Source organism: Rhinoderma darwinii, chromosome 1, assembly GCF_050947455.1.
Source record: "Rhinoderma darwinii isolate aRhiDar2 chromosome 1, aRhiDar2.hap1, whole genome shotgun sequence".
Lineage (NCBI taxonomy): Eukaryota > Metazoa > Chordata > Amphibia > Anura > Rhinodermatidae > Rhinoderma > Rhinoderma darwinii.
Genome location: NC_134687.1, coordinates 178,610,459 through 178,629,292, shown reverse-complemented (window position 1 = coordinate 178,629,292; position 18,834 = coordinate 178,610,459). Strand labels below are relative to the sequence as shown.

The window sequence follows — 18,834 nt, the reverse complement described above, 5'->3', positions numbered from 1 at the left end:
AACCCTCTTCCCATTGAAAAAACTAAAGTTGGATACAAAATGGCCAACTTCAAAATGGCCACCATGGTCAACACCCAGCTTGAAAAGTTTCCCCCCTCCCATATACTAATGTGCCACAAACAGGAAGTTAATATCACCAACCATTCCCATTTTATTTAGGTGTATCCATATAAATGGCCCACCCTCAGTGCAAAGTAATAGCTAAAATAGAATATAATACGAAGTATTAGTTTGTTTTCTGTAGACCCTGTAACCAGTTATATTTATTTCAAATGATTTTGATGTTTTATATATGTTTAGCATATTTGTTAATATATCAACACTAAATAGATTGCTCTCTAATATATGTTTGATGTTCTTTAGTTCATTTAAAAAAAAATAATATTAAAATATAACATGGGTGTAGCATCTCAAAGGCCGTATTAAAAGTAGTATAAAGCTAAAAGAAAATAGAGCCTTGACTCTCGTTTTTCTAACTTTATAACCATTAAAGGTACATTTAAAGGAATTTTCTGGGTTTTATATTGATAGCCTATCCTTAACACACATAAATGGGATCAGTGGGGGTTAACCCGCAATGTTCCCTTCAATCAGCTGTACGTAGTATATTCTGCTGAGCACTGGGGTTCCCAGAGAAAAATCCCTCTAATTCCGCATTGATGCTCTATACTAAGATAGGCTGTTCATATTAATAAATGGCTGTAATAATTGTATTTTTCTGCAGTTCATCTATGGTAGCAATGCCCCTACTCATCAACCTTTAAGTTAGAGGAGCACAGAAAGATTAACAGCTTCTGGTCAGTGTTACACAGAGGTAGCCATTCTGTCCATGCAGAAGAGTTGTCTGTGTGCAACGTTCATTTCTGTCTGTGGGACAAGGGGGCTTCCATAATATGATGCACAAGAGCAGTCAGCCTGTCACCTCCTCACCATGAACACTATTTCATCAGTATAGTGTCCACTTGTAAATAGCAAAAATGTTAATGTCTACTATAAATCTCTGAGAAAATAATATATGTTCCAAAAATGCTTGAATTTATCTCAATGAAAGTTATTGGATCTTCTGTTAAACTGAATGCACTGATAACGTTTGAAATGTACAGTTGTATAAATAATTTTTACTATGACAGAAGCAAGAGCAGATGACGATGAAAATGTCTTGCATGGCGAACTGGATGAATATGGGATGAGTGAAGGGAATGATCATGAACCTGATGAAGAGCCATCGATATTTGCTTCCACCGAGGACGATGTGTACATAGTATTTGAAACCAGTATTAAAGATAAACAAAGGGGACAAACATCTTTTATTTCTCATAGCCCAGCTCCTCCAGAGGTCACATCAAATTCTACTATAGAAAGTGGTGCTTCATACATTGGTCAAGGTAACAGTAATATGCTTTCTTTATTATAGCTTAGACTTTATTTAGAAATTAATTAATTTACTGAACATTCAATGAAGTAAAACACAATTTAAATCTTCCTTCTGTATAAAGTACATATTTACACAGACTATAGTATTTTCAGTGCAAAGTACAAGCTAAAATCAAATATAATAAGTATCATTCCTTTTCCTGTAGACCCTGTAACCAGTTATAATTCTATTGAATGATTTTATGGTTGAATAGATAGATAGATAGATAGATAGATAGATAGATAGATAGATAGATAGATAGATAGATAGATAGATAGATAGATAGATAGATAGATAGATAGATAGATAGATAGATAGATAGATAGATAGAATTTTTTTCTAATCTATCAAGATTAAATAGGTTACTCATTAAAATGTATGAAGTTCCTTAGGCTTTATTCAGACGAACAATGTTCACATCAACGTGCTGTCCGAGTGTATAACTAACAGCACATTGACTGACACTCAGGGCCACACCTGCCATGAGGCAAGGTGAGCCTGTTGCATCAGTGGCGCCACCTAGCTAATAAGGGGAGGGCTGCATTTTGTGCACTATTTTGATTTTGTGCACTTGTGTTTTGATCCCAGTGAGGAGCCAGGGACGGGCTGGGCTGGGGGGTGGGTTGCGGCGAGGGGGGGTCGTGGGGGAAGTGTCATGGCAGGGGGGTGTCACGGGGGGCCATGGTAGGGGGCGGGGGGTGAGGGCAAAGCAACACTTATTTAGCAGACATGCGGTACGATAGGTTCACGTCTGCTAGAATACTCCCCCTCTCTGACGATGCACGCACCGCCAGAGAGGAGCAGGTCAGCAAGAGGAGCAGAGCGGCCTGTGATTTGAAAGGTGAGGCTAAACCCACAGGCAGAGTGCCACTTACTGCGCTCAGCCTCCTGCCCCCACTAATTTAAAAGTGATCGACTCTGAGGGGAATTATACTGCAAGGTGGGGTCTGAGCATCTTGCTGACTGCAGAGGGCTCTATGGGGGAGATCTCAAGTGACGGCCGGGGACTGGGGCGGCCGCAGGCTTGTATTATCAGGCTGGGAAGGGACAAAAAACGTCCCTACCCTTGTAATTCTAGGCTGCTTTATTGTATCTGGCTGGTTATAAAAAAAATGGGGGGAAACCCACGTCATTTAAAAAAAAAAATATAATAATTGAAAATAATTTTTCAGAACCAGCCAGACACAATAAAGCAACAGCAGCCTAACATTACCACAATGGAAAGGGCCACGGTTTTTGTCTCTTCCTAGCCTGATAATTCCAGCCTGCAGCTGCCCCGATGCCTGGCCATCACTCCAGTTGGTCGGGTACTGAATCGTACCCGGCTCTCCCCGGTACCCCTGGTGGTGATGGTAATAATGGGGGGTTATTGTTGGCCTTTTTACTGGCCAACACTAAGCCCCAGCCTTAGTATTGGAACGCTGTCAATCAGGCAGCGGCTATTACTAAGGCGGTAATAAAGTATTAAAAACACAAGACATAACAATTTTTTTTTATTGAAATAAAAATTCCCTCATGCAAGCCTCTTTCACAATTTTATTCAAAAAACCTTAGATCATCAAAGTAGACCAATGACTCTACGACTTAGTCCAAACGGTCCAGCAAAACCTACCAAAAAAAGAAAAGTTAGCAGTATGAAATTTTTTCTGTTTTTACATAGTTTTATTTTATTTTTTTTAATTTACAAGTGTGAATGATCCAATAGAGGTTGGCTACTTAGATTTCTTATGTTTTTTTGCGGATAGGAGGGGGCGCCCTTTCTTTTTTCGACGCAGGCAGTAGAAAAGCTAGAATCGGCCCTGCTGACACTGAGACATTAAAGTCAATGGACCAATTCACATGTCCGATTTTCTGCAGACATTTGGTTCCAGCAATGAAAATTGCAGCACACAGTAGTTTGGTCCGATTCCCACACTAGACTCTCCCATTCAAGTCAATAAAGTCAGTAAAAAACAAAAAATCTGTCAGCACACTGATGCCATCGAAGTGAAGTTAGTTCTTCACTGTTGGGTTGCTAGTAGATGCTGAAAAGAAAGCAGAAAGTACTTCCAGAGCAGTATCAGTTTTCCACTAACATGAAAAATTGTTGATCACTACACGGACAGGAAAAAACTGATACACTGAACGCACTCTGATGCAATGATGATTGAACTCTAATGTAAAATCCTCGGTTTTTCCCTGATGAAATACTGATTAGTTTTACATCGTTCGTCTCAGGGGCGTAACTAGGAAAGACTGGGCCCCATAGCAAACTTTTGACTGGGGCCCCCCCTCCCCTGGGTGTCACACAACCCTCCCCCTTGTAGATAGTGCCTTTTTTACAGCCCCCCCCTGTAGATAGCACCATACAGACACCCCCTGTAGAGTACGCCATACAGCCCCCCTGTAGATAACGCCATACAGCCCCCCTGTAGATAACGCCATACAGCCCCCCTGCAGAGAACTCCATACAGCCCCCCCTGTAGAGAACGCCATACAGCCCCCCTGTAGGGAACGCCATACAGCCCCCCCTGTAGAGAACGCCATACAGCTCCCCCCTGTGGGGAACGCCATACAGCTCCCCCCCTGTAGGGGACGCCATACAGTGTCCCCCCTCCCAACAAAAATGCGACCTACAGTGTGTCCTACAAAATACATGTATCCCCTCTCCACAGGATCTCCACAGAATAGGGGATACATGAGTGATCGCTGGCAGCGATAGGGAGAACGGGGGACTGAAAGTCCCCTGAACTTCTCCATGACTAACCTCTGACTTCCGGCGTCTGCGCAGCTCAATAAAAATGAAAGGAGCGCTGGTCACGCATGCGCACAAGCACGACCGGCGCTCCATTCATTTCTACGGAGCTGCCGACACAGACCCCGGAAGTCCGAGGTTTGTGATGGAGAACTTCAGGGGACTTTCAGTCCCCCATTCTCCCTATCAATGCCAGCGATCACACATGTATCCCCTATCCTGTGGAGATCCTGTGGAGAGGGGATACATGTCTTTTGCTCTATTTTGCACCTTCAGGACCAGACACCGTTTAGCCATTTTTAGCACGTGTTAGTTAAAGAGGCTCTGTCATCAGATTTTGCAACCCCTATCTCCTATTGCAGCAGATCGGCGCTGCAATGGAGTTAAGAGTAACGTTTTTGTTTTTTTTAAACGAGCATGTTTGGCCAAGTTATGACCATTTTTATATTTATGTAAATGAGGCTTTCTAAAGTACAACTGGGCGTGTATTGTCTTTGTTACATCTGGGCGTTTTTACTTCTTTTACTAGCTCGGCGTTGTGTATAGAAGTATCATCCACTTCTCTAAACAACGCCCAGCTTCTGGCAGTGCAGACACACAGCGTGTTCTCGAGAGATCACGCTGTGACGTCACTCACTTCCTGCCCCAGGTCCTGCATCGTGTCGGACGAGCGAGGACACATCGGCACCAGAGGCTACAGTTGATTCTGCAGCAGCATCAGCGTTTGCAGGTAAGTAGCTACATGGACTTACCTGCAAACGCTGATGCTGCTGCAGAATCAACTGTAGCCTCTGGTGCCGATGTGTCCTCGCTCGTCCGACACGATGCAGGACCTGGGGCAGGAAGTGAGTGACGTCACAGCGTGATCTCTCGAGAACACGCTGTGTCTGCACTGCCAGAAGCTGAGCGTTGTGTAGAGAAGTGGATGATACTTCTATACACAACGCCCAGCTAGTAAAAGAAGTAAAAACGCCCAGATGTACATACACAATACACGCCCAGTTGTACTTTTACTGTAAACACGCCCAGTTGTACTTTAGAAAGCCTCATTTACATAAATATAAAAATGGTCATAACTTGGCCAAAAATGCTTGTTTTTAAAAAAAAAAAAATGTTACTCTTATCTCCATTGCAGCGCCGATCTGCTGCAATAGGAGATAGGGGTTGCAAAATCTGGTGACAGAGCCTCTTTAAATGGCTATAACTTTTTTATTTGTTTGGCTAACGACGTGATTTTTGCGACGTTTTTTTCCGTAGCTATTTTAGAATTTTTATTCATAAAGTTTGAAAATAATAGTAAAAAAATAAGCTTTTTTACGTTTGAGCTATTTGTTTTTGGTAATAACATAATTTTACCCTAAAATAGACCTTTTATTTGTGATCGCCATTGTCTACCGTAAATTTTTATATATTACATGTCTATATTAGGGTAATTGGGTCAGCGCTAGCGTTACAACAATGTTTGGCGGGGGGAACTTTTTTTTTTTTGGGGTGGCTATTTTATGTGTATTTATTCTTAAAAAAATTTTTGCACTTTACTTTATTATTTTTTTATTACTATGGTCTGTCCCCCAAAGGTCAAAAAAGACCTTTGGGGAACTTTATACATTTTTTTTCTTTCTTTTACACCATGTTTTTCCACTGTAACTGGAGCTGCACAGCAGCCCCAGTTACAGGGGAAATCAGCCCTCTCATAGTGACGATTGTCACTAATAGGGCTGTGCTGGGTCTTGTAAGACCCAGCAACAGTCTGCCACTAACGGAGGAATAGAGACAGCGCCGCTGCTGCTGTCTCTATTCCTGTACAAAGCTGCTTCTATCCTCTCCTCAGGGTCCCCGGCAGTCACTGACAGCCAGAGACCCGACATTCAGCTGCCCGATCGCGCGGGCAGCAAGTTAAAACCCGAGCCGTAGAAAGTCTATGGCTCGAGTTTTAAGGACCCTGACCGCTGGCCGTAAAAATACAGCCAGCGGTCGGGAACCAGTTAATGGCAGAGCGGGGAGATACCTCAGTGCTCTGCCGTAGTGTTCAGTGGCGTCCCACTGTAGCAGCCATAGCGGCTGCTAGCGGAGCCTCCGGCCATGGTGGGGGCGCGTACTGGCGGGCAACACGGGCCCCCTCATGCCGCGGGACCCGTAGCAGCCGCTACTGCTGCTACAGCGGTAGTTACGCCACTGGTTCGTCTGAGTAAGGCTTTAGTCAAATTTAAAAAAATCATGAAAATTAAAATATAACACTGGTGTAGCATCTCAGAGTCCTTATTTAAAGAGGCTCTGTCATCAGAATAAAAATGTTCTATCTCCTACATCAGTTTATCGGCGCTGGAATGTAGTTACTAGCAATGTGTTTTTATTTTAAAAACGATGTTTTTTAACAAAGTTATGGCGCTTAGAACATTTATGCAAATTAGGTCCTTAATGCCCAACTGGGCGTTTTTTAATTTTCAACCAAGTGGGCGTATGACAAAGAGGTGTATGACGCTGGCCAATCCGCATCATACACCTCTCTGTACACCCAAGCAAGATTCACTGAGCAGCGCGGTCTCGCGAGACCGCGCTGTGACGTCACTTCCGCCCACAGGTCCTTCATCCCTGCGTCTGAAGACAACATCTTTCGTCTCCCTCCAGGCTTCTGCTGCTACTACCGATCCGACGACTGGGACTTCTCATCGGCCTGGGGGTCCCAGCAGTGGGACCCCCAGCGATCTCACATGTAGCCCCTATCCTGTGGATAGGGGATAAATGTGTTTTATGGCAAACCCCTTTAACTAGTTAAATGCTGTGGTCAATAGCGACTGTGGCATTTATAGGTTTTTTTCTATGAAGGACATTTATGACATATCCACAGGATATGTCATAAATGTCAGATAGATGCAGGACCCGCACCTATCTCTAAAACGTGGCCCCCTAAACACCGTTCTAGTTTTCTGCGCTCTCACGGCCACTTGATTGCATGTGGAGTTACTGAAACAGCGTAACTCGCGGAGCTACGCTGTTTCCGTAACTCCCATAGAACTGAACAGTAGTTACGGAAAGCCGCGTAGCTCGCATGCTATGCTGCTTCCGTAACTGCCATTCACTACTATAGGAGTTAGGGAAACAGCATACTCCACATGTAAAAAAATAAATATTAAAAGTTAAAAAAGAAACCTTTTCCCATTTTTCCCCAAGCACAATGTAAAAAATAAAATAATATGGCATCGCTGCGTCCGTAAAATTCCAATCTATTACACTATACCATTCTTTATCTCGCACGGTGAGTTTAAAAATTGAAACCATCAAAATCGTTTTTTGGTCACATTAGTGCTTAAAATATGAAGTAAAGAAAAAAGTGATCAAAAAAATAGTATGTACCAAAAAATGGTGCCAATAAAACTACAGCTCGTCCCGCAAAAAATAAGCCCTCACACCGCTCAATCGATGAAAAAAATCTTTAAAAAAAGTTGGCTCTCAGAATGTGGTGAAACAGAATAAATTATTTTTTAACAAATAATTTTTTTCCTATTTTCTGCTGTCTAAAACCTGGGTGCGTCTTATGGTCAGGTGCGTCTTATAGTCCGGAAAATACGGTAATATAATAGAGAAAGGTGTGCTCCAGCGGTAAACAACTAAAATCACTCTTCTTAAATGAGTTTCCAACAAATAACTTTTATGACCTCTCAATCAGACATGTCCTTGGAGTGACATTGGTGGAAAACTTGGAGCTGGGACCCACACTAATGGGAATTTTTTGTGGACTGGCCCATCTCTGCGTGAACATTAAAGAGACTCTATCACCACATTATAAGTGCCCTATCTCCTACATAAGGAGATCAGCACTGTAATGTAGGTGACAGTAGTGCTTTTATTTTGAAAAACTATGTATTTTTACCACGTTAGGAGCGATTTTATCTTTATGCTAATTAGTTTCTTAACCCCTTAGTGACCACTAATACGCCTTTTCACGTCGGTCACTAAGGGGCCTTAGGCTAGGCTGACGCCTTTTAACGTTCGCCTAGTCTAAGTCCTGCACGGGTCTCCCGTGCATGCTGGAGCCGGGGCTCTGCTGTCTGATGACAGCTGAGCTCCTCCTCCAACGCCCGCGATCGAAGTTTACTTCGATCGCGGCCGTTTAACCCGTTAAATGCCGCCGTCAATAGCGACCGCGGCATTTAACTTTGTTTACAAAGGGAGTGAGCTCCCTCTGTCACCCATCGGCGGCCCGCGAATGCAATCGTGGGTCTCCGATGGGGTGTCATGGCAGCCGGGGGCTTGATAAAAGCCCCCAGGTCTGCCCTGGACATATGCCTGTTAGGACGCGCCGGAGGCACGTCCTAACAGATTGCCTGTCAGATTTACACTGACAGGCAATAATGCTCTGGTATACGAAGTATACCAGAGCATTATATCAGCGATCTGAAGATCGCACAGTAAAGTCCCCTAGTGGGACTAATGAAATAAATAATAAATGTGAAATAAAGATTAATAATAAAAGTTACACTAAAAAAATAAATAAAACCATTTTTTTCCATAAAAAGTGGTTTTATTTAGTAAAAGTGTAAAAAATAAATAAAAGTACACATATATGGTATCGCCGCGACCGTAATGACTCCATTAATAAAGTTAATATGTCATTTAAACCGCAAGGTAAACATCGTAAAAAAAAAACGCAAAAAACAATGGCGAAATTGCTATTTTTTTCCATTGTTCCCCAAAAAAGTCATAATAAAAATGAATCAATAAGTCCCATGCACCCCAAAACAGTACCAATCAAAAACTACGTCTCGTCCTGCAGAAAACAAGCCCAAAAAATCACTACATTGATGGAAAAATAAAAAAATTACGTCTCTTGGAAAGCGACAATACAAAAACAAATAATTTTAGTTCAAAAGTGTTTTTATTGTGCAAAAGTCGTAAAACATAAAAAACCTCTACATATGTGGTATCGCCGTAATCGTACCGACCCATAGAATAAGTGTAACATGTTATTTATGTCGCATAGTGAACGGCGTCAATTTAAAAGCGCATAGAACAATGGCGGAATTTCAGGTTTTTTTTTATAATCCCCCCAAAAAAAGTTAATAAAAGTTAATAAAAAAATTATATGTACCCAAAAATGGTGCTATTAAAAAGTACAACTAATCCCGCAGAAAAAAAAGTCCTCATACAGCTATGTAGACGAAAAAATAAAAACTTTATAGCTCTTTGAATGCGACTATAGAAAAACGAATAAAATAGCTTGGTCATTAGGGCCTAAAATGGGCTGGTCACTAAAGGGTTAATGCCAAAGTGGGCGTGTTTTTACTTTAGACCAAGTGGGCGTTGTACAGAAGAGTGTATGACGCTGACTAATTATCGTGATACACTCCTCTGTACAACGCCCACTTGGTCTAAAGTAGAAACACGCCCACTTGGGCATTAAGAAACGATTTAGTATAAAGCTAAAATCGTTCCTAACGTGGTAAAAATAGATCGTTTTTATAAATAAAAAGCACTGCTGTCACCTACATTACAGCGCCAATCTCCTTATCTAGGAGATAGGGCACTTATAATGTGGTGACAGAGCCTCTTTAATGGGAATTGTGAAATTCTACAAGTGCTCTTATTTGTATTTCTGAGCACTCTCACACAGGTTTTTGTGACTCGAAGCAGGCCATTATTTATCTTGTCATTAAAATTGCTTGGAAAATTCCTTTAAATCTCCTCAATACATGAAGAAAACCAAAGTAACACACAGTAAATGTAAGGTATGTTCAGGACTGAATTTACCAAAAAGCACACTAGGCCTGTTCTTTTAGGAGTCCCTGGGAGTAGGTCGTCTCCTGAGTGGGACATTTACATATCAATACAGTGAACAGGGTGTATTTGTATGTAAATCATATGTATGTATATGTTAATGAGGTACTCATTGTGCTATGGAAATGAGAAGAGGACAAGGGGAGGGCCGCAGCGGGTGCTAGATGTTAATAGAAATATGCTGCAATGTTATACCTTATTTTCTATTAGTAGATATATATATTTTAATGGCATACATGTCTTAGGGTATGTTCACACGGCGTAAACGTCCCAAAAAACGGCTGAAAAATCGGAAGCAGAACCGACAGGGCTTGCTTTACGCGGCCGTTTTTCAAAACAGCGCATAAAAAAACGCCCGCGAAAAAGAAGTGCATGTCACTTCTTGAGCCGTTTTTGGAGCCGTTTTTCATTGATTCTATAGGAAAACAGCTCCAAAAACGGCCGTAAAAACCGCAGCGAAAAACGCGAGTTGCTAAAAAAATGGCTGAAAATCAGTAGCTGTTTTCCCTTGAAAACAGCTCTGTATTTTTAGACGTTTTTGATTTTGTGTGTGCACATACCCTCAAAATACGGAGGCTGAACGCCTCCAAACATTTGCCCATTGATTTCAATGGGAAAAACAAAGTTTCGTTTCCACAGGGCGTTTTTTTACGTGGCCGTTTATAAAAACGCTGTGTAAAAAAGAAGTGCATGTCACTGCTTGAGCCGTTTTTGGAGCCGTATTTCATTGTCTCAATAGAAAAACAGCTCCAAAAACGGCCGTACAAAATGTAGCAAAAACGATTGATGCTTAAAAACAGGTGAAAATCAGAGGCTGTTTTCCCTTGAAAACAGCTTCATATTTTACGGGCGTTTTTCGTTTGCCTACACGATAGAGTCTAAAGGCCCTTTTACATCGGCCGATAAGCGGCGGGTGCAGCGAGCAGCCGATCAACGAGACATCGTTGATCGGCGCTTGTTTGCTCCTGTCACACAGAGTTATGGATGGAGACAAGCGGTCGTTACTCGCTCGTCCCCATACATTTTTATCATGTCGACAGTGCATCTCCCTGCCGACAACAATAATCTTTTACTTATTTAGAACGATACGACCAGCAGATGATCGAGTGTTTGCTCGTTCATCTGCTGATCGTTCCCCTGTTTACACAGGGCAATTATCGGCAACGAGCGTTATATGAACGCTTGTCTGTACGATAATTGCCCAGTGTAAAACCCCCTTAAGACACCAGACACACTGAGCCTACAGGTTCTTGAGATAATCTGGCACTGGAAGATTGTAGTTAATGCCTCATCAAAAGATCACCTGTAAAAATAAATCCTTGTGTTTTCTTCTTCTTTCAAGTAGTTAAAATTCCATTCAGCCATTTCTTAACCAATACAACCTAACTTAAACTAACTCCCTAAAGTGTAGCTAAACGTTCAACAAACTTCTGATATGTCATTGTGACATGTCAGAAGTTTGGATTGGTGGGTGTCCGAGCACTGAGACCCCCACCAATCGCTAGAACGAAGCAGCTGAAGTGCTCGTATGAGCGCTCAGCTGCTTCGTGTCTGTTCGGCTTTTTCCAAAAATAAATGTATCGTGTACGGACTCAATAGAAACTTTATGAGCCCGTACTCCAATACATCGGCTTTTCTGAAAAAGCCGAACAGACATGAAGCGGCTCAGCGCTCATACGAGCACTTCAGCTGCTTTGTTCTAGAGATTGGTGGTGATCTCAGTGCTCGGACCCACACCAATCCAAACTTCTGACATGTCACTATGACATGTCAGAAGTTTGTCAAACGTTTAGTTACACTTTAAAGGGATCCTGTCATCAACATCTTACCTGTTAAACTCGCCTGACTCCTCAATGGCCGCAGCTGTCCAGAGTTCGTTCCTGTTCTCTTCTTTCCTGAAGTCCTCCTCTGTCTGTAAATATCGTCGTTTAAACTCTTCCCGCCTTTTATGGTAATTATTTTTCCCTCTGGGATGCAGCTTCTTAACCCCGCCCACCGTTGCCACCTGTCTGGTCCTGACTGGCTAAGGAGCTGTCAATCAAAAAGAAGGAGGTGGAGTCCACTCTGAGACGCTGGAGGAATGAAAATCTGACTCTTTTCAGATGAAGATTTGACTCTTTTCTGCTCATTTGCATATGGCGTGGGACCACTGAAAAACGGAATACTAAAGCTACAGAGCTTACTTAGAACATATTTATAGCTTAGATGACAATGATTTTTCACCCACTTTCACGAGGTATTGCTGCCTTTATAGCTAAAATGCTGGTGACAGGTTCCCTTTAATGACAAATCTGGCTTGTTATGCCTTTATACATCCCACATTCTCATATTTATGTTTAACCTATTTGCAATAGGTTAAATGGGTTTTCCCATAATCAATATTTATCGCCTATCTACAGGATAGGTGATAAATATTTGACAGTGGGGGTCTGACTGCTGAGACACCCACTGATCCGGTGAATGTGCTTACCTGGCTGTCCCTGTGCTCCCCAATATGAATAGAGCGGTACTACACATGTTCGCTGCATTCACTTTCTATAAGGCCAGAGAAGCGTTTTCTCGAGATCGGTGTGTCCCAGCGGTCAACCCCCACAGATCAAATATTTATCGCCTATCCTGTGAATAGGTGATAAATATTGATTATGGGAAAACCCTTTACCAGAAAAGGGCAATCAAATCATTTCTATTTATAGGTGTTTTTCTTTCCAACTTAAAAATTGATGGTGAGTTCTTCAATGTTTGAAAAAAATGAAAAAAAAAAAAACTACCTTTTATTTGTGAACAGATTTTCCCTTTCTTTTCACCTGTTAATGACCACACACCGTTAATGTACAGCAAGTGGTCCTGGGCTTTAAAACAATACCATTGTAAATGTACAGTGAGGGTTTAATAGGAGCCAGCAAAAATCGCAATGTACTTCAATACATTAGTATTGCAGTATATTGAACAAGTGATCAAATCACCTAGGGGGACTAATAAAAAGATGAAAAAAGATTTTAAAAAAAACGTAAAATAAAGATTTTTTTTTTAATATGCCCAAAAAAGTATTAAAAGTAAAAAAAACTCTCCTTTTTACATCCCCCCCCCCCCAATTATTGTAAAAAAACAAAAAACTAAAACATAATCGGTATTGCCGCACCTGTAAAAGTCTGAACTATTACAATATTACATTGTTTTATGAAAAATAAAAAAGTTATGGCTCTCCGAATATGGCAACACAAAAAAAATATTTTTAACAAAATGTTTCTATTTTGTAAAAGTAGTAAAACATAAAAACTATATATATTTGGTATCGCTGTAATCGTATTGACCCACAGAATAAAATTAACATAGCATTTTTATGAAGGGTGAATGCCATAAAAACAAAACCCAAAACACATTGCAGAAATTGCCAAGTTTGTTTTTCGATTTCACCTAACAAAATATTTTTTCTAAATTTTCCAGTACATTACATGCTACATAAAATGGTGCCATTAAATACACCAACTCGTCCCGCAAAAAAAGCCCTCATATGGCTATGTCAACGGAAAAATAAAAAAGTTATAGCTCATGGAAGGCAAAAAGGGAAAATTGTAAATAAATAAATGCCCTAACCTCTTAAACCGTTAGTGACCGCCCCATAGTGTTTTTACGGCGGCCACTAATGGGCTTTTTTCCGATGCAATAACCTTTTTACGGCGCTGCATCAGAATAAATAAACATAGCAGGGAGACGTTAAATCTCTCTGCTCTCAGATACCAGAGGTAGCTGACGGCTGGGGGCATCCCTGCTCTAACGGGTGAGATCGATATCAGTATCGATCTCACCCGTTTAACCCCTCAGATGCGGTGCTCAATAGTGAGCACTGTATCTGAGTGGTTTTGGAGAGAGGGAGGGAGCTCCCTCTCATCCCACCGGCACCCGGCGATAAGATCGCCGAGTGTCTGTGTCTCATATGGCAGCCAGGGGCCTAATAAAGGCCCCCAGGTCTGCTTGTAGTGTGTGCCAGAGGCATGGCCTAGCAGATGCCTGTCCGTTTTACACTTATTCCCACTTATTCCCCACTTATACAAACTGCTTAATTATTAAAAAACAAAATAAATGAAAAAAAAGTTACACATATTTGGTATTGCTGCATCCGTAACAACCCCAACTATAAAGTTATTACATCATTTAACCCATTATTTTAACGTCGTCAATTTTTTTATAAAAAACAATGCAAAAATTGCTGTTTTCTTTTAATTCTGCCTTAAAACAAATTTGATAAAAACTGATCAAAAAGTCGCATCTACTCCAAAATGGGACTGACAAAAACTACAAGTCGTCCAGCAAAAATAAGCCCTTATACAACTGCATCGGTGAAAAAATTAAAAAGTTTTGGGTCTTCAAATATGGAGACACAAAAACAAATAATTTTTTATTTTTTTTATTTTTACTGTGTAAAAGTAGTAAAACATCCAAAATCTATATAAATTTGGTATCGCTGCAATCGCAACAACCTGCTGAATAAAGTTATTGTGTTATTTATACCACACGGTAATCTGCGTAAATTTAGGACGCAAAAAAGTGTGGTGAAATTGCAGTTTTTTTTCTATTCCCTCCCAAAAAAAGTTAATAAAAGTTATTCAATAAATTCTATGTACCCCAAAATGGTGCTATTAAAAATTACATCTTGTCCTGGAAAAAACAAGACCTTATACAGCTATGTCGATGCAAAAATCAAAAAGTTATAGCTCTTTGAATGAGACGATGGAAAAACGTAAAAAATTGCTTGGTCATTAAGGCCTGAAATAAGCTGGTCATTAAGGGGTTAAGGACACGGCCAATTTTGGCCTTGAGGACCGAACAATTTTTTTATATTTCCCTCTTTGCATCCCGGCGCTCATAACATCTTAATTTTTCGTCCGACGTAGCTGTATCAGACTTTGTTTTTTGCTGGACGAGTTGTACTTTATGTAGCTATATATATGAAGGTAGGTACCATTTTTTTGTACATTTACATTATCGTTTAATTTATATAAATTCTTATTTTGGCAATAATGTATAAAAAAAAGCAGTTCCGCTGCCGTTTTCTTTATTTATTTTTTTACAATACACCGATCATCATAAATAACTGCACACTTTTATTGTACTGGTTGTTACGGACGTGGCGATACCAAATATTCATATATTATTTCATGTTTTGGGACTTATATTTTGAAGAGTTTATTTATTGTAAAAAAATTGTATTTCTGTGTATTTTTTTGTACTATTTCTTTTATTTAACAAAACTTTTTTCTTTTATTAACTTAACTTTTTTTTAATCCCATAGAGGGATTTTTCATTTTGATTTTTTAATTTTAATGTACTGTCATATATATATATGCCAGTACATTAGCCTGTGTATTGATTGTACATAGGCAGTTGTTAGGGCATACCTCAGTATGCCCTAACAACAGGGAATATGGTCAGACAGCCCTGGGGTCCTTCAAGGGTTAAAATTGGTTATAAAGGATAAGCTATTCTTAAAGAGGCTCTGTCACCAGATTTTCAAACCCCTATCTCCTATTGCAGCAGATCGGCGCTGCAATGTAGATAACAGTAACTGGGTTTTTTTCAAAAACGAGCATTTTTGGCCAAGTTATGACCATTTTTATATTTATGCAAATGAGCCTTTCTTATGTACAACTGAGCGTGTTTAAAGTTATGTCCAACTGGGCGTGTATTGTGTTAGTTACATCTGGGCATTTTTACTTGTTTTACTAGCTGGGCATTGTGAATAGAAGTGTATGATGCTGACGAATCAGCATCATCCACTTCTCTTCGTTACCACCCAGCTTCTGGCAGTTCACAGACACACAGCGTGTCCTCGCTCATCCGACGCGATGAAGTTCCTGTGGGAGGAAGTGAGTGACGTCACAGCGTGATCTCGCGAGGACACGCTGTGTGTCTGTGCACTGCCAGAAGCTGGGTGGTAACGAAGAGAAGTGGATGATGCTGATTCGTCAGCATCATACACTTCTATTCACAACGCCCAGCTAGTAAAACAAGTAAAAACGCCCCAGATGTACACACACAATACACGCCCAGTTGGACATAACGTTAAACATGCCCAGTTGTACATAAGAAAGGCACATTTGCATAAATATAAAAATGGTCATAACTTGGCCAAAAATGCTCGTTTTTGGAAAAAAACAACTTTACTGTTATCTACATTGCAGCGCCGATCTACTGCAATAGGAGATAGGGGTTTGAAAATCTGGTGACAGAGCCTCTTTAACACAATGACTAGTAGACATTCTCAGACTGAGCAACCAAAATGTTTACATATTTAGACACATTTTTATGTTAAGTAACCACTTAACCTGAAGTTAAAAAAAAGTTGCACTAAGTTTCAGGCTGCAATATTCATTGCCTTATTCATTTTCAGACCCCTTGATATTCAATTTGCAAGCTGCTCTAGTTTTAGACTTTTCTCATGTGGGTGTGTCCCTCCTAGTAATACATGCTGGATGTGAGGTCTGTGTGTCCAGGATGCTGCTGCCTTTACTAGATCTTATGTATCAGCACAAATTTCTCTCCACACTGACAGCCTGTGTGATTCACCCTCTGCTCTCCACTCCATCTACACTCTGGTACTGATAGCCTGTTCGATGTTTGATCTGCCCCCCCCCCTGAACCCTTGGAAACACTCTCATCTGCCCCCCCCCCCTGAACCCTTGGAAACACTCTCATCTGCCATGTACAACCTCGTCCCTCTTCTTGCTGCTATCTCTAACACTAAGAGAGGGTGGGTGGAGAGAAAACCCATCAGGAAAAGTGGACTGTCGGATTTGAGTTAGAAGCAGCAACACATCCAGTTATCTACAGGAGATACACAGACAATACAACAGCAAAATAGTAGGACATTTTTCATTAAAACTATTAAGAAAGTTGATTAATTTTGCATTTAGGAAGCAAATGAGCATTAAAAAAAAATCTAACTAAAATAATAATAATATCAAAAATAAATGTTACTTTCTATTTCAGCTGAGGGAAGAGATGAAAATTTCAGTACACAGTTGTTTTGGGATGAATGTGAGGACAACGAAGAAGACCCATATAGTTTAATTTATAGTGAAGATGAACTGTACATTGAGTTACCCTTTGAGACTGCAGATGAAGAGAACCCAAGAGGAAAACAATCATTTATTGTTCACAGAGCTCCAGCGCCTGCACCACGTCCAGAAGCTACAGGTCCTGATATTGAAGACTCGTACATCTCTAGAGGTAACAATAAAACATTTAACTCACGAAATATATTTTATTTTTAATTGTCCATTATAAGAACGTTTTGGCATTACCTATCTGTAGCAAATACATATATATTAGAAATAAAACAAAAACAAAAACGTCAGACTCTCCAAATATAATATATATTACTACATCCTCTTTGCAAAAAAAATAGATTTGAAGTAACCCACATGAGGACTTAGTTTTATTAATAATGAGATATCTAAATAAATATAAAATATACAATCAAATATAATTGTTGTAAAGTGGCCACATACCATTGCCATATAGTGCCCAGGCAATACTAAGACATATTTTCAAAATAACACTACTAAACATTGTGAATAACAGTACCATCCAGGACCCAAAGAATACTGCCACACACTGCCCAAATAATAGTGCTATAGCATTCCCAAATAATATTGCCATGTTATCCTGAAATAATATACCACCACACAATGCTGAAAATAATACCGCCATGCATAAGCTGCAGCCTTTGTTTTGACGGATTTGCATCAACAATCCAATACAATACCAATCTTTTGATAAGAATATATTAGAGAATTTATATTCATGCAATGTTATTACAAACTAACAAGTGGAAGATCCCAATTTAAGAAGGTCTGCAGATCACCATCCCAATACAGACCAGACAATGGAATAGTAGTACTCAGATGCAGACAAAACAAAGTCTAATAAACAATAGAAACCAATAACTTAAATTCATTGTAATAACAATTTTTCTGTTTCCCCTCCATCTGTCCCGAAGAGATTTGGTTATGGTCAATTCCGCTAGTCATGTTGTGGCCTCTTTGTTTTCACCTCTTTGACTTGGTATGCATGCATGCAACTCTGAGATTTAAAAGATCAGTAAAGAAGATTTTCTGGTGTGGGGCTGATCATGTCAACCATGTTTTACTCATATATTTTGGCCAAGAATATCGCACTAGTTTTTGGGTTAGGCCCCAACCGTGAATAAACTCCGTAATTGTGGACCGCAATACCATTATGTTATTTGAACACTGTTTGAGAGCATTATTAATATACTGTATACTGGTATTATTTGGCCACTGAATGACCGTATTATTTAGGCATGGTATAGTGGTATTATTTGGGTACTATTTGGCACTTTTATCTTTTTGGATTTCCTCAATTCCTTGAATGCTTGTGGGCAGGGCCACCGTCAGGAATTTCTGGGCCCCATACTGCCAAAGAATCAGGGCCCCCAATAATGTAAGAAAAGTTGTAACCCTGGCACAACCGTATAGTCATTCGCCATTGCAGGTAGGCATGTTTTCATACGAATACGGCTGCCATTTGTATGTTTTCACCTTTATTGGTCCTTCTTCTTGTTCCCAATGGCGCTTTTTATAAAACTATGCCATATGTATTAATAGGTTCGTTTTTTTTTTATGTTTTTTTTTTACAGAAAACAATATCTGAAACCTATTGAAGGGGCTAATTAAAAACTAATGTTTTAGAGCCTATCCACAGGATAAATCTTAAAAGACTGAATGGTGAGTTCTGACCGCTGGGCCCCACTGATCCTGAGGAAAGGGAAAGCCTAGAAAGAGCGCACTCACTAGGCTGTTTCCATATCTATCAGATAGAGAGTGACCGTGCATGCTCAACCACTTCTCCGCCAAGACCCTTGTTTTCTGGATTGGTGGAGCTTGCAGCA

General features: G+C 40.3%; 1 protein-coding gene across 1 annotated transcript in view; it reads left to right on the top strand.

The window, feature by feature from the left end:
• BANK1 (B cell scaffold protein with ankyrin repeats 1) overlaps window positions 1–18,834 on the top strand; it is a 363,422-nt gene that overhangs the window by 265,313 nt on the left and 79,275 nt on the right. The window contains exons 12-13 of the mRNA XM_075849764.1: window positions 1,131–1,385; window positions 16,911–17,150. Of these exons, the coding sequence (XP_075705879.1) occupies window positions 1,131–1,385; window positions 16,911–17,150 (495 nt within the window). The remainder of the gene's footprint in view (window positions 1–1,130; window positions 1,386–16,910; window positions 17,151–18,834) is intronic.